Source organism: Nipponia nippon, unplaced genomic scaffold (genome assembly GCF_047370975.1).
Source record: "Nipponia nippon isolate SJK-2023a ecotype South Korea unplaced genomic scaffold, ASM4737097v1 scaffold_14, whole genome shotgun sequence".
NCBI classification, from domain to species: Eukaryota; Metazoa; Chordata; class Aves; order Pelecaniformes; family Threskiornithidae; genus Nipponia; species Nipponia nippon.
This window is the reverse complement of record NW_028262330.1, coordinates 13,200,847-13,217,138: the sequence shown is the minus strand read 5'-3', so window position 1 is coordinate 13,217,138 and position 16,292 is coordinate 13,200,847. Positions and strand designations below refer to the sequence as shown.

Sequence of the window (16,292 nt, the reverse complement as noted above, 5' to 3'; positions counted from 1 at the left end):
GAGTAGTTGAGCATGAAGGGAAGCTCTGCAAGGCAGTTTTATAGGGGCTGGGGGCTATTTATAGAGGTTATTATTTGGAAAGGTTTCCTTTTTCCTTATCCTGATCTTCTGAGAGGGCGGAAAACCTCCTGCTCCCCCAGGAAGGAGGGCTAGCAGCCGGGAAAGGGTGGGAGGCTGGGGAGAAACATTGTGCTGTGCTGGTCCCAGGTGGGATATAAGGAGCTGGATGCAGGGAATTGAGCACATGTGCTGTAAACATGCATAGAGGTGATTTAAAGGCAGCGATGTTCAGGCGGAGAGAAACCCAATTTATCAGATTGATAGCCTGGGAGCCTGACTCTATTAGTGGTAAAGTAAAAAGAAAGTCCATTCATTTTTGTCTAACAACCTTGTTTTCTCCTTTTCAGAAGAATCTAACGGAGCTGAGGTCCTTTGGGTCACCGCCTTCAGCTGTCAGCAATGTCACCGCAGCCGTGATGGTGCTGATGGCCCCAGGGGGAAAGATTCCCAAAGACAGGAGCTGGAAAGCAGCGAAAGCTGCCATGGCCAGGGTGGATGGCTTCCTGGACTCCTTGATCAAGTTCGACAAGGAGAACATCCATGAGAACTGCCTCAAAGCCCTTCAGCCTTATTTACAAGATCCCAAGTTTAAACCTGAATTCGTGACCACCAAGTCCTATGCTGCGGCTGGCCTCTGCTCCTGGGTGGTAAACATCGTGCGCTTCCACGAGGTGTACTGCGAGGTGGAACCAAAGCGGCAGGCGCTGAGCAAGGCCAACGCAGAGCTGGCGGCTGCCCAGGACAAGCTGGCCAGTATCAAGGCCAAAATTGCTGTAAGTGCTTGCCCTTTGGTGGGACCCACCTCGCTAGTCACTGCTTGGGGAGAAATCCTCCGCTTCGGAGAAAGTTGCTTCTCTACACTCATGTATTTTTAAGGGCAGGGTGGGAATCCAAAGATTCAGCAGATTGTAGTCTTTTCTATCCCTTTTATTGCTGTTTTCTATATTTCATCTGTTCCTCTCCAGCCTTGTTTACACCTTAAAAGGAGGGCTAATTATTAATTCTTATTATTCCTACCTAATTTTTAAAATGTAATTTACCTGTACTCATGGGTCCTCAGAAAATTCATTATTTCAAACCACTGTGTTCCTGCTGTGTTGCTCCAGAGGCAGGGAAGAGGAACAGGAGGCTGATTCAGAGCGCTGGTAGCACAGTGCTGTGCCGGGCTGGCTCCCTGCACTCAGTCCCTGGTCATGGGCATGTTTTACAGGATGACTGCTCTACTAGGAGTCTAATAATTTGTCACATCACGGCTCCCTGTCGGCATATCTTGTGCATCATCCTTATTTAAATTTTTGCTTCTTAAAAAAAAAATTAAAAAAAAAAATCATTGCATAGAAGAAATTACTGTGTGATTAAAAGTGCATTTCTACAGAGAGTAGCTTCTAGCCTTTCACCTTTTCCTTCAGAAAATTATCTCTATGTTAAAAGACATCCTGCTTTTCTCCCCCCTGCCCCTTCCTGGCCAATACTCACTAATAGCAAAGTGTGGAAACCAGCCCCGGGGGGGCCCCGCCAACCCGTCCCTCAGACTGCAACACAGCATCCCATCACTTGCTGTTCTCCAGGTCCCTCCGGATGCAGGCGGCCACCGCTTGCACTCCAAAACCTGCCTTTTTTTAAGGTGCTGTGGATCTGGGATCCCTCTTTGTGAGTGAAGGACCCTCTGTGGCTGTGCTTTCATATTGACACCACAGTTCATGCAGAATCCCCATTAATGACCAAGGTGTGCTGTCAGCCGGGCTGACAGATTTGTCTTTAAATAAGTGACTTTGAGATATGCACCTGGAGAGGGGCAGCATAGTCCCTCCAGTTGAGCTCGTCTGAGTGCTCATCTCTTCCACCGGCACATCTTCATGTTAGAAAATATGTAACTCTTTTGATGCCTCCTAGGGCTTATTATTCTTAAAATGCTTACTACACTTTTAAACTAAAAATATAAAAAAAATCTCCAGAGCTCTCCAGTAGCCCCTCCCTGCTGCAGATGAAAGGAGAGCGGGCACAGCACCTGAAGCAGGGATGGATTTAGAGGTCTTTAGCCTCTAATTCTCCCATCTTAGATGTGAAATACGGTGCTGGGGAACTTTTTTCATCCCTTTATGCTGCTCGTTTCCAAAGCTTTTAAAGCCTGAGCATTTCTTTTTTTTCTCTTTTTTTAAGACATGGGATTTTGTTAAAGAAAATGGCAATCTTTAGGGGGATTAGTAGTACTCCACTGGCATGCACTTGCAAAACTGTTTTAGGTGAGTTTTCCCCTCTGCAGATGAGTAATGATACACTGCTCAGCGTGGAGGTGGATGTGGAGGTATATCCTTGCTTATCAAGCTGGGATATCTTGGATAGCTTCACTGATGTGAGGCTGATTCATACCTGCTCACAGCCGGGCCCCGAGCTGTTACATACCCATTTTTAGTAATAAATGAGACTATTCTGATTGTCAAAAATACTTAAGTACCTTCTCCTCTCCTTCATCTGCCTGAGAAACAAGGTTGCTACGAATCTGGGGAGGGGAGATGTAGAAGCAAGATGTATACTCACAGTTGCACACATATATATTTGTGTGTTGCTGTAGAGTGTGTCTGGTGGGGTACTGCAGGTATGATCTGTTCTTCATAGCTCATATAGATACTCATTTATCTGATCGTGCTTGCGTAATGGGATTTTATATATACGAGCGTATGTATGCACATACATTCATGTGCATGCAGAGACAGAAACTTTTTGTGTTATTAATTCCAAGGCAGGTCGAGGAGAGTCTGCTTTGTGTTTTCCAGTATCCTGGAGAGCTGCAGATATCCCTAATATAATCCTTTTTCATTTTCAGGTTTGTTTCTAGTGCGTAGCTCAAACAGTGTTAAAGTGATTTACAAGCCGTTTAGCCTTAAGCAGTTTGCATCAGGTGCAGATAAAAATCAATTATTACTTTTACTTCTCTTATCAGAAATGAAATGCTCCAAGTGCTTGTGGGAGCTGTTGATTTGTTTTAGCCCAGAGCGTGAAAAGCTCTGTCCAAGCAAAGGGCTCTTTTTCTTTTTCTCCAGGTGGTTTGGGCCCTTTCTGCCCCTTCCCAGCCCCAAAGCACTTTGCAGCCAACCTGCACGTGAGATGGACCCAGCTAGTGCTGGCTGGGCTCCTCTGCAGCAGTGTCCCATGGCAGGTACTCAGGCAGCTTTAGGAGCAGAACAACTTTATTGACTTATTTGTCATATTCCCTTCTAGAAACAGGGTGCAGGAGGTATGGCCTGGAGATGGTTCAGGCATACCTCCAGCTGCTCAAGGAGCCCCTTGGGGATTTGAGCACAGCTCGGTGAATCAGCAGAGCCTCAAGGACTGGACTTGAGACCAAGGGGGCTGCAGCATCAGGAAATATAAAATCCTGTTTTCTTAGCTGCCCTGCTCATTGCTTAGCCACGGTCATCGGTACTTGGCCATCTATCAATGACATAGACAGTGGGATCGAGTGCACCTTCAGCAAGTTTGCAGATGACACCAAGCTGAGCAGTGCTGTTGACACGCCTGAGGGACGGGATGCCATCCAGAGGGACCTGGACAAGCTTGAGAAGTCGGCCTGTGTGAACCTCATGAGGTTCAACAAGGCCAAGTGCAAGGTCCTGCACCTGGGGTGGGGCAATCCCCGGTATCAGCACAGACTGGGGGATGAAGGGATTGAGAGCAGCCCTGAGGAGAAGGGCTTGGCGGTGCTGGAGGATGAAAAGCTGGCCATGAGCTGGCAATGTGCTCTCGCAGCCCAGAAAGCCAACTGCATCCTGGGCTGCATCCCCCGCAGCGTGGGCAGCGGGGCGAGGGAGGGGATTCTGCCCCTCTGCCCCGCTCTGGGGAGACCCCCCTGGAGCCCTGCATCCAGCTCGGGGGTCCTCAGCACGGGAAGGACATGGAGCTGTTGGAGTGGGGCCAGGGGAGGCCACAAAAATGATCCAAGGGCTGGAACAGCTCTGCTGTGAGGACAGGCTGAAAGAGCTGGGGGTGTTCAGCCTGGAGAGGAGAAGGCTGCGGGGAGACCTTGTTGCAGCCTTTCAATACTTAAAGGGCACCTACAAGAAAGATGGGGATAGTCTTTTTAGCAGGGCCTGCTGCGACAGGACAAAGGGGAATGGTTTTAAACTAAAAGAGGGTAGATTTAGACTAGATATAAGGAAGAAATTTTTTACAGAGGGTGATGAAACACTGAAACGGGTTGCCTAGAGAGGCAGTAGATGCCCCATCCTTGGAAACATTCAAGGCCAGGCTGGTTGGGGCTCTGAGGAACCTCATCTGGTTGTAGATGTCCCTGCCCATTGCAGCGGGGATGGACTGGATGGCCTTTAAAGGTCCCTTCCGTCCCAAAGCATTCTATGATAAGGACCCCCTTTCCCAGTTTAAATTCATACAGGGGCAGAGCCCCAAATAAATTGGTTTTGTGTGTTCTTTGCCTCTGCCCTGTGCCGAGGATGTGAGTTACCAGCACATCAAATAGCACACGACATCATTGCTGCTCGGTGCTGGCTCCTGATGCCACTGTGTAGGGGCTGCAACCTGGGTGCCAGCCTGGGCAGTGTGAGTTGTGGTGGAGCTTGGCTGGCCCTGCCCACAGGGTGAATCATGGCTGGAGAAGGGTTTTCCTTAAAACTGTGCTGTTGTTTTCTCCTTTTTTTCATGTGCAGCGCCTCAACGAGAACCTAGGAAAGCTCACAGCCAAGTTTGAGAAGGCCACTTCAGACAAACTCAAATGTCAGCAAGAAGCTGAAGCTACAGCGTGTACCATCGCTCTTGCAAATCGACTGGTGAGTGTCAGCAGATGCAACTCTAATGACATGAATGGGAGGTATCAGGTGCTGCTGAGATGCGAACCATGTGCACACAGTACATTACATCCTCTAATTTTTTTTGGAATACATTTCCTGCACTGCAGCAAGTTTCAGTAATGAAAATGAATTTGCATTGGCTGTTTTCATACATCAGGGTAGGCACTGCTCATATTTAGAGGCTGGCTATACTCTCTTCACAGCTCTCATCTCCTTTTTGTTACTTAAATGCATGATCAAGTACTGATGGGCCAAAACTATATGACTCAAAAATTGTATCGTAAAAACAAATATGGAATATGCCAGTAGCTTTAGAGTTTTTGCAATGACAAAAAGTTAGTAGTGAAAAGCTCTAAAAAACCAGTACATGTTCCTGTTATCAGCCCATCGGTATGCATTGCAGTCTGTTGTATCTTCAAAATACGCAGCCTCCTAGTCCTCTGTGGGGGTGATGGCCTTGTCACTGCTTCACAGATAAGAGACTGAGAGATAATGGCCTCTGTTCACACTGTCCTGTTAGCTGGAGCCCCAACCCACATCCAATGTTGCAATTGCCCTTAATGCTTTGTATTTTGGCTTCTGCACCAGCTGTTAGCTCAGAGCGAGCCAGTTTTTCCTCCAAGCAAGGAAACAGGGCTGCAGGAGCCCGTCCCGTGCTTGAGCTCTGCCCTGGCAGGCAGTGGGGTTGGAGCTGGTTCTAGCAGCTGGCTTTGCTGAGTCAAGCTCACCCTTTAGCACATGAAGGCAGAATTGACGCCATCTCGGTGGAGAGCCCCAATTTTTTAATGGAAGAGGCTGGTAGAGGTACAGGCTTCTATGGGTTACAGACAGGCAGTGCACTCCCACACTGCTGCTGCTGCAGCTCGTGGCATGCAAAGTGCCTGCCTTGCCCTGTTTTGGGCGTGGGACGTGTGCACAGCTCGGCACGTGGCTCCTGCCTGAGACCTGACAAAACTCACTGAAACGCATGGCCCCTTCCTTGTGGCTGCACAGCCTGGTGTTGTAGCAGCAGTGCAAGAAAGGCTGCTGTGCTGCCCTTCCTCTTAAGAGCAGTGGAGACATGTTCAAACCACTCGCTTTTCCAAGAGGCTCTACCTGTATCTCCAGGAGAGCGTCCTGCTCGGTCTGCATGTATTCAAGGATGGAAGTTAGTCTTAGTCTGTCTTCTTGAAGCCGCTTCTGTGGATGGGGCTGGTGACAGCTAAGTCAGAATACAAAGGTATTTCTAGAAGTGATGCCAGATGCAGGTTTCTCTGCTTGTTTTACCAGCTCATGGCTGTGTTGGGCTGTAATTTGTATGTCAATTATCTATTTGTATCTATCCCAATATAGCATGCAGTGATAAAGATAAAAAGATAGCCAAATGGTTAAGCTTTTTCCTTTGGACATGGAGAGTTGTGCTCAATTCTCCACTTCATACTCTCAAACCTTCTTAGGTGACCTTCAGCAAATTGCTTTAGCCTGGATTTTCAGAGCTGTTTAGATTTCAGGTGGGTTTTCATGGGCACATGAAAAAGGTTGCATTTAGTGGGGCATCAAAGTACCCCCAAAAACTGCACAGTTCACCTGCTGCATGCTTAGGTACTGGGAAACTTCTGAAAAACCTTCATCTTTAATCTCTGTGTGCCTGCTTTGGAAAACAGGAGTGTAGCGCTGCTGTAGCACAGGCGGCTGCTTTGCAGACAAATGCAGGCAGGACTGTGATATACTCGGATATGAGGGGTCAAAGACAAACAGCAGATAAGTCCCTTTCTACACTGATGTAGATCTCTTTTATGCAACCACTGTAGCAGTTTTATGCTTTCGTGTTCTTCAGGTTAAATCTCACTGAATGCTTCCAAAACCTTTAATTAAAAGAGGAGAGTACCTTTTGCATTTGAAAGAGCCATTTATGTTTCTGGGGAGATTTTGCAGGATGATTTTTTCCCTGCGTCTTTCCACAGCCTAACAAAATCCTGTTTAACATGTGATGTGGAGGTAGGTTGTGGCTCTGAGTCATGTGAGAGTCAGTAAACACAAAATACAAGAAGAAAATATTTCATGAAAAAGAAACATAGAAATGACAGTTTCACTTCTTTTCATGTAAATATATGTGTGTGTGTGTAAGTGTATGTTTTACACTGAATACAGCTTAATTTCACCTCAATTAGTACCGCTGTAACAAACAGAACATGATTTCTTAAAGGTGCATGTTTAGCATGTCAATTCTCAGCTTAAAACATGAATCCTCATTCAGGTGCAACTGTGATATTGTGATAAGTAAAAATTGTGGAATTTTTGTTTTGTGGTTTTTTGGTTGTTTGTTTTTTGTTTTTTTTTTTTTGGCTTAGCTATATTAACAAAATTGTCCTTGAAAAACAAAACAAGCAAATATTTTAACAAGATAGATTGTCACTTGTGAAGTATGTTCCTACATGATTTTTAAAGCTTAATAATTTCCTTTAAAAGAAAGTATTTTGATTCTGAAATCAAGATAAGCCATCGGAATCAAGTTTTAGAAAGACTTTCTTTGGTTGCAGTTGAGGTTTTTGCAATGATGTATGCATCTGTCCGTGGTCTGATAGCACTGAGTTTGTGTCGGAGGCAGTATAATCTCAGCGAAGCAAGAGGAATATATTTGCTTTTAAGTGTGTTCTTTACCTTACTTATTAAGTGGGACTGCTCACAGGCTTAGGGTCAGCACCTGCTTAAAAGCAGTACTTCTTCCCGTGCTTTGTTGGTGCTGGACTATATCCTTAACTGTTAAATACCTTAGCATGTTTTTCATTGTTTAGGCACAGTTTGATGATTTATTTTGTACAGCAGTTTAGGTGCCTTGGCTTCAAAACCTCCCTGTCTCTTTCCTCTTGATATACTTTGGATGCACTGGTGGCTGGTTTTGGAAAGAAACCTTTCCCTGTCCAGGCTTCAGGAAAACAGAAGCAAATTTTGAAGTCTTGAAACCATTAAAGGAATTAAGAAGTGGTTAGGCACAAACTGCTTTTCCCACCCTGCTCTTATTTGATGCTGTGCGAATGGGAGAAACCATGCGCAGCTCTGCCTGGTCACTGGTGGGTGACATTGGCCACTCTCGTAGTTATTTCAGTCTCCTATATATACTTAAAATGAGAATGTTTAGGTGACTGTGTTTCAAGAATCTCTTGTGAAACAAACTGAAAATGGTAAAAGGAAAAAAAGAGGATGCGTTAGTGTGCAGCCTGATCTGTGCATCAAGAGAACTGGGTGGAGGAGGGTGTTCTGACTTTTTGGGGCAGATAAAGGACATCACTAGAGTTTAGGCTTTCTACTTTGAATACGATTGTTGTTTTTCAGTCCTTGCTGAGCCGTTTTCATTTAGGTTGAATTTGGACGTCTGCTCAAGTACGGTGCATTGCCATAGCGGGGACCATGATTAGTTACATCTTCCTGTGCTCATGAAGGTGATGCCCAGGGGGGGCTGGAAAGTGGTTTTGCTCTGCGTTTGAAAGCATGGAGAGCTTCCCCAAGCTGCGTCTGTCTATGTGCGTAGATGAGGCAGGCTAATCATTGTTTTCTCCATAATCTGCCAATGTTGTCATCTTCTACCCCCTGGCTGCTGCCAGGACAAGCTCTCCCCCAGGCTGAAACACCCTTTCCTTTCATCATTAGAGAAAAAGCAGAGCCAGGTGGAAGTAAACCTCTGTTCCTCCATCTAGGATCTCACAAAACTGAAGCATCGTATGACTGGCACAGTCTTTGCAGTGGTGAGGAAGATGAGTGCTGCGCAATGCCCTGGATTCCGCTAGAAAAAAGTGGCTTGTTTTTTATTGATCTCTAGCTGGCAAACATTATCTGCCTCACTTGTGCTGGGCAAATTTTTCAGCCTGATAGTCACAAGCGTTGGTAACAGATAAGAGGCTGAGAGCTTGGAGAAGCCAGTGTCAACCCTGGGCTTTTATAAAGCAGAGAAGGAAAGAGTGGGAATGTTTGCATTCTGGTTTTGTCTATGGCTTGCTTAGAGATGAATACACATGCACATGCACACAAAACACAGCTGAGATTCTCCTGTTGCTCCAAACAATGTACAGTCTAAAAAAAGAGTGCAACAGCAAACAAGGGAAGAAAACCAGGTATCTGTCCCATTCAGTGTCTGCTGCTGCCACATCTCCAAATGCAAAGATTTGGAAAGAGATTTGAGTGATGGTTGGAGCTCTCCTAGTGCTGCAAATAGGCTCATAAATTATCTTTCTGCTGCTCCCTCCCTCCCTCCCAGCCCTCTTAACCCTACCCAGCTGTGCCAGAAAAACACTGGAAGAGATGGAAAGACATAGCAGCCCCCTTAGTAGTGCATGAGCCACCCGGACACCGCTTCCCACGGAGACCCTCCATGGCTCTTGTCTTGGGACTGGAGTGTAGATGGAGGGAATGTCACCTTCAGCTTTCCAGCCTGAGGTTCGGAGAGGTGATTAGTTGGCTGGAAGGGTTTCATCTCTTGCTGCAACTCTGAGGGCTCCAACTGCCCACTTGCATGGAACTTTTTGCAATGGAGCCAGAAACGCATTGCGCAGACAACTGCAGGCGTGTGCCGTCCTGCTCCTGGAGTCAATAAAGCCTCAGGACCTGCAGGCAGCATTAGCCACTGATGGGCAAAGTCATCCAGACTAAATCCGTAAACTCTGTCTCTCATTTCACATGGAGATGAGCACAAGCTCTCAGCTCAAACTTGTGTCTGGAACCAAAATCCCTGAATGAACGCTCTTTGGGCTCCTGTTTGGAGCTTTAATGGGGAAGAACGTGGCTCTTGCCAGCCTGGTTGCAAAGAGAGAAAGGTAACTCTGGCTTCTCATGCTGCCAAGGTGCTGCAGCACACGGTGATGCATGGTTACCAGGGGTCTCTGCTTACTGTGGATCATATGGAAAACAGTGGAAGAATAATATGATTAGGATCAGGAATGATTTAAAAGTCTGGGCAAGGCCAGGGTTATTCCTGCTGCTGGAAATTATTAGAGTTCAATGGAACTTGTTGGGAGATGAGGAGAGGGGCAATCAGTCCCTGGGAAATCAGCTGTCTCTGCCTGCAGCTGGGATACAAGCTGCAGCATTTGTATTGTGGTTTAATAGAGTATCTGTTCACTTAGAGTTTTTATTTAGAGGTGAAATCTTATCATGCTTGCTATAAGATGGAGAGAAACACTGCATCCCAGGCCATGTTGGTTACGTCTCCCCACCCCGTGGCCTGAGAACAACTTGAATTGAGACTCCCTTGGGTTCCTTAGCGCACCATGTGTCTTGGCTGGTTGCAGGACAGAACTGCTGCTGCGAGGAGCTGCTAGCAGGCGTCATAGCTGAGGGAGCACTGAACACAGTCAGCTGTGCAGACAAGAACAGACAAGAACAAGTTATGTCAGTGCCAGTTCCACTAACTGTTTTTAACGGCCTGGTTAGAAAGCACAGCTTGCTACTGCTGCTGTCAAAAATGGATCACTTTTGCAGTGTATGCAAGGAACTACTGGCATCCCAACTTACTGCTGTGCAATGCACACCGTCTCCTGTATCATCTCTGGCTTTGATCTAGGAATAGATCCTGACAGCCCTTACTGATGTGCAATTTATTTGACATCCAAGATGTGTCACCTATGTGACTGTGGGCAGAAATAAGTTCCCAGACTTTGAAATAAACATATTTGAGGTTGTATGAAGAATACACCTAACTAAACACAGCCGGTGTTGCTTTGGATTGAAAAATGAAAGAGGGGGATGAAGGCAAGCCAAACTTTTACGGTGCCTTAATTTTAGTTTAGCATCTCGTAAACTTTAGATGACCTAGGGAAGATGCTCTAGGATCCAAGGGACAGGGACCAGGGAATGTCGAGGGAGCTGTGCACCAGAAAAAGGAGGATGGTTGATGGATGGTACTTGTGAGTGGATATGTGCTAATGTGGCAGATGAAATTTAGATGACAAATGCAAAATAATGCATGCAGGGAAAACGAACTGTAATCATGCGTTTACATTGATAGGTCCTAATTGCACTATTATCACTCACAGAACAGCTCTTGGAGTTGTTGCAGAGAGTTCTCAGAAACAGCAGCATGGTACTCGACTGGAGGAAGAAAGGCAAATCGAATATTACGAATGGGTAGGAAAAAATCAGGAAGCAGAAGTTAAACAATCACTGTATCATTCCAGATCTGTGATGTGCCTACACCTTGCATGCTGAACACAGTGGGGTTACCCCATCTCAGAAGGCTGTAGGCGACCTAGAAAAGGTACAAAGATGTATGCAACAGCTTCCATATGTGAAGAGAGGAAATAGATCAGGACTCATCATTTTGGAAAAGAGACAGTGTAGGGATAGATGTGACAGAAGCCTATAAAATCATGAATAGTATGCAGAAGGTGGATAGGGAAGGATTGTTCACTATCCCTGATTATCAAAGAGCTAAAGGTGATGAAGTGAGATGGCTTTTAATTTGCTACTTGCTAAATAAAAAGAATTTCAATGACTTCCAGGATCTGAGGTGGAAGACACCTGGGATTTCTTTAAGATACTAAAACTGGCAGTAGTGTGTGACCCAAGCAAGGGAGAAGAAAAGACCCCCAGGACCTAAGCGGATTAAAAAAAAATCACCTCAAGAAATTAATTAGGAGTATGTAGAGAGTCTACAAGTATTAGAAAAAACAGATCAATAAAGACTTCTTGGTCTTAGAGGCTATGGGAGTAGTATGAGAATTGACCTCAAGGAGGCTGGAGGAAAGACCTGTAGGTAGTTCATCTATAAAAGCTACAAAGGAAAGACGGAGGAAGTGGACTTCTATGCACTGTTACTGGAGTTGAGATTAAGGATAGTTTAGGTATGATCCTTAAGAGTAACCGATAACTTAAAAGTAGTGCTTTGCTTCTTTTTCAACAAGTAGAATTACATAAGAACAGATATGTGGGCTGAGACCAGGGTCTGTCTGGCTTCAGCTGGACTCTGGCAAAAGTCCAGAACAGAGGAGGAACAGGGCAGGTGTATCCCGTGCTGCCTGATCCCTGATATTTTCCAGCCTTCATATGCTCCCCTTTAAGGAATGTGGGTATACATGATAAGATAGACCTATAAGACTGAGAACATAAAAAATGGGAATTCCTACAGACAAAGAGGAAGCATGACTGCAGTTGAAATAACTGGATGGTCTGGATATGGGAACTACAGGAATGGGATGAAATTCAATAATACAAGATGCAGACACGTAACTGTGGATTTATAACAGATTGCTTGTCTCTAAACCAGAAGCACATTGCTAGCAACCAGCGAGGACCACTTGAATCTATTTGTTCAGGCTTTGCCCTACACATCGTGTAGCCCTAAGAAAGGCACATGTAGTCCTAATCATATCAAAAGTAGGCTTTCTAGCAAGGCTAAGGGAATATCAGCATGCACCGAGATCAGCAAAAGGCACTGGGGAAATCTCTGCAGCTTTGTGAGTAGGATGGTGGTTCACGTTTGTGAAAGAGTAACTCAGCTGAAACAGGTTTAGGGACAGCTCTGAGATTGAATGAGGCAAAGAGAAATCTGCGGCCTCTCTTTCTGCTCCTGGAAGGAGTCAGATTGCCCAGAAGGCAGTTTTCACTGATTCAAAGGGGCAGATTTGTCAAGGCAGGAAGGCCATCGGCGGTATTATTGCAGGTGTCTGTTAGTTCTTTTTTCATCAGAATAATCATAAACAATCTGGACTAGACGGTGTGTAAGTAGGTCTCACGGCTTTTCCGTTATACGAATACAGTAATGATGGAGACTGTCTATAAAGAATTGTAAAAATTATACCAAGTGATGGAGGTAGGAAATGCCAGGTAGATAAATGTAAAGTAATGTATATTGGAAAAATTAGTTTTCACTTTACATGCCCTGTAAGTGATGCTGAGCTAGTTATTATCATTCAGGAATGAAATGAGGGAGTTAAGAGTTCTGTGAGTATGTGAGCTCTGTGTTCCCAGAGGCAAAAAAAATCCCTCAACAAACCAAAAACCCAAGTCGAAATTGAATGTTAGGGTTTATTAGGAAAAAAAAAGAGAGAACAAAACAGAGAAAAATCACAATCTCACTATATAAATCCATTCTAAATAAATCTTGAATGTGCAGCCCTACCTCCGCCCCCTCTGCTGTACCTCAAAGGATGTCGTAGAATGGGAAATGGTGCAGAGAAGGTAACAATGAAAAGAAACTGGATAATAAAGATTACATCATTCGGTAAAGATAAAGATTGCAAGGACAATCAAAAGGCTTCTTCTGTGTGAGGAATTACTGAATAGGCTAAAGCTCTTCAACCTTAAAAGGAGACAGCAGAGGGGCTATCAAGGGCTTGAAATCATGAGTGGTATGGAGAAGGTGACACGAGCGTGATTGTTCGCTGTTTTTCCACTGTGCAAACAGGTTTTAGCAATTGAAAAGGTCAGGCAGCACATCAAAGAATGTACTTTTTTCACAGAAAGCATAGCTAAACTGCGTATCTCCTGGCCACAGGATGCTGTAGATGCCAAAAGGTTGGTTGGTATCCACGGCAGCTTAGACTCAGTCATGAAGGAAAAAATAATCAGTGGCTATTAAGCACAAAGATATAAGCTCTGTTTCAGAAGGTCTTTAAACCTCCAGTTGTGGGAAGCTGGGAGATTATGTCAGGAACTATTACCAGGTGCTCATTTCCACAGTCTTCCCAAGTCATCTGCTAAGGGCTGCTGTCAGCAAACAAGATGCAGAAGGATGTGGACCTTGGGTCTGGCCCGATAGAGCTGTTCCTGTGTTTGTGTATTTCAGAGAGGAACCAGATCAACTTCTTTTGCTTAGCCAAGCAGAGCACATTCCCTAGAAAATACTGGCTGTTTATAAAAGCATCTGGAGGTACACATGATCGTGAAAGGAGAGCTGTTTGAGCTGGAGGACAGTGTGCATCAGAAGCCATGGCATAAACTGGCCAGGAGTCATTTTGTGTTGGAAATGAGAAGGTGGCTCCTAACCCTCAGAAGGCAGTAAGATTCTGCTAGAAATAGGACTTGGTCAAGTTGGAATGTGTGATGGTGGAATTCAGTGAGGATCTGAAGGTGGTGCCTTCCCATCCTGGGGACCTGTGTGCTGCATATCAGCTTAAGATGATAAGATAATCCAGTTTAGTGGAATGAGTTATTCGAGGTGTTCATAAGGCTTATCATAGGGATTTGTGTTAGAGCTGGTCCTATTTAACATTTAACAGTGACCTCAAAGAAGGAGACAGTGTTGTATTAGTCACATTTGAAGCACCCCTTATTTGGGGAGGTTTGCAAAAGAGAAGGATATAGAAGAATTTTTAATAAAAATGAGAAATAGGAGAAATAACCCTAAGCTCGTCTGGACTATATACTGAAGAAGGAAAAATAGAAAGTGCTGGTTGGCCCTGGTAACAGAGACCGCTGAGTAGAGGGGATCTGTACGTTGCATGAATGTTCCTAGAGCACCTTGACAACAGGAGAGTGATTGTGAATTTGACCATAAGGTTTGGCATTCTCAGTCTCAAATCCATAAGGCCAACTTACAAGTGTTGTGGGTTTTTCTGGCTTGTGAACCTGAAGGTTGCATTCCATTCATATTTCCAAGCTGTGTTTCTCAGTTAACAGAGCTAAAGTTTTCTCCTTTAAAAAAAAAAGGGGGTGTGTGTCAGAATATCTCTTATAATCACAAGACTTCAGGAATGAGGGACCAATAGTACCCTGAAACATATCAATGGTAAAAGAAGTTGTCCATGCACATAGAGATATCTTATTTTACAAGGAGATGCTGCACACTCTTCAAAGCTAGTAAGCCCCCAGTTGGACTGTTTGTGCATTGGATGCTCATGAAAAATGTCCATGAGGAAGTGTTTTCTGGACAGAGCCTTAAGGGAAAGAAAAATATAGACCCAAGGGGATTGTGATCAAAATCCCATCGACCTGGGATGATAATAATAAATTGTGTGAAATAGCTGAAGGTTGTGGCTGTTGGAGAGGAGTGCTCTGTGTGAGAGAGGGTGTAATGAGGTGTGAATCTGTGGCATTAAGGCAATTAACATCTGATGGGCTGCCTCAGAAATCCTTATGCAGATATCTTTTTGTGAATTCCTGCTGAGGAAGTGATGGATCCTCCCTTGATGATGTTAGAGGGGTTGTGGAGCAAACAGCTGAGATTTCACTGCAGGACCAGTCTTTCACTGAATGGGATGGAGACGTTAGCAAAGTAACTGTTGAATATTTCCCATCCCCAGGTTTTAAACTTTAGCAAATGACAATTGACATCAGCAACAAGGTAGGGACATGGCCAGATCCTGAAGTATTGCTTAAAGAACCACTGTAATGTTCAAGTTGACTTGGGAAATTGTAGGTTGGGGGACTCACCTCTGAGAACGTGAGATGGGCTGAAGCTGTGAAGGATTTCAAACAACAACAAAGCACCTTGTGTGGAGATGTCTTGCTGATTACAGCCTTCGTCTCCTACCTGGGCTACTTCACCAAGAAATACCGTCAAGACCTCCTGGATGGAATTTGGAAGCCGTATTTGCACCAGCTAAAAGTAAGCTCTGATTTCCCTGAAAAGCCGTTGTTACTGGAATTAATGGGGCCATAAATTCTGATGTCCACAGGGGATCCCCCAAATGAGGGGCATTCTTTTATCCCCACTGAGCTGGACTGGGAAGCAGGACATAGCTACGCTTGATTTACTTCTCTGTGGGGAACATGTTGTGGTGTCCTTGCTCCATGCAAGTGACCTGATTCCTCCATGTACAGAGGAAAATCCCTGATGCAGCAACCCAGACATGGAGCCCAGTACCAATGCTGTGCAGTTTTAACCAGGCATCAGGGATGGCTAGAAGGTGGGAGGTAATATGGAGAAGGAATTGCTTGGAGCAGGCAGAGCTCACTGCCAGCTCTCTAGTAGGCCTGGAAAAACTCCAGATGGTTCTTCATGCTGGACACAAGCTCTGTTCATGCTGGCCATGCCTCTCAGCTGGTTTTACCCATGTCTTGCTGTTTGGACCAGATGTACACCGTCGTGCTTCAAACTTGTTTAATATTTCACTAATTTTTAACAGGTCTTCTCATGCATCGGTAAGTGCAAGTGCTCGGTCTCCTGCAGGATTGAGATTTTGCACATCAGTACAGTAACTGGATGTTATAAATCCTGGTGAAATGACAAGAAGCTTTTAAATGAGGTCACAACGGAGCAGTGATGCCCAAATCAAAAAGCTGAGAAAATCAGCAAGTTCCTTAGGTTGAGAGAGGAAAAACTTCATTCTGCATTTCTTAATACTAAGCCAAAAATTTAGTTTAAAAAGGCAATATTCTTCCAAAAATTACCTGACTCTGTGCTTAGAAATTTCAAGGAAGTGCCTGTATTTCTAATGGAAAATTAAAGGCCCATTCTGCTCAGATATCTGGCACATATAACTTTCTAGTTGTCACACCTAGAAATGGCCTCTCATGTCA

General features: G+C 44.9%; 1 protein-coding gene across 1 annotated transcript in view; it reads left to right on the top strand.

The window, feature by feature from the left end:
* DNAH9 (dynein axonemal heavy chain 9) overlaps nt 1-16,292 on the top strand; it is a 174,845-nt gene that overhangs the window by 71,832 nt on the left and 86,721 nt on the right. The window contains exons 30-32 of the mRNA XM_087751325.1: nt 408-833; nt 4,722-4,841; nt 15,190-15,378. Of these exons, the coding sequence (XP_087607451.1) occupies nt 408-833; nt 4,722-4,841; nt 15,190-15,378 (735 nt within the window). The remainder of the gene's footprint in view (nt 1-407; nt 834-4,721; nt 4,842-15,189; nt 15,379-16,292) is intronic.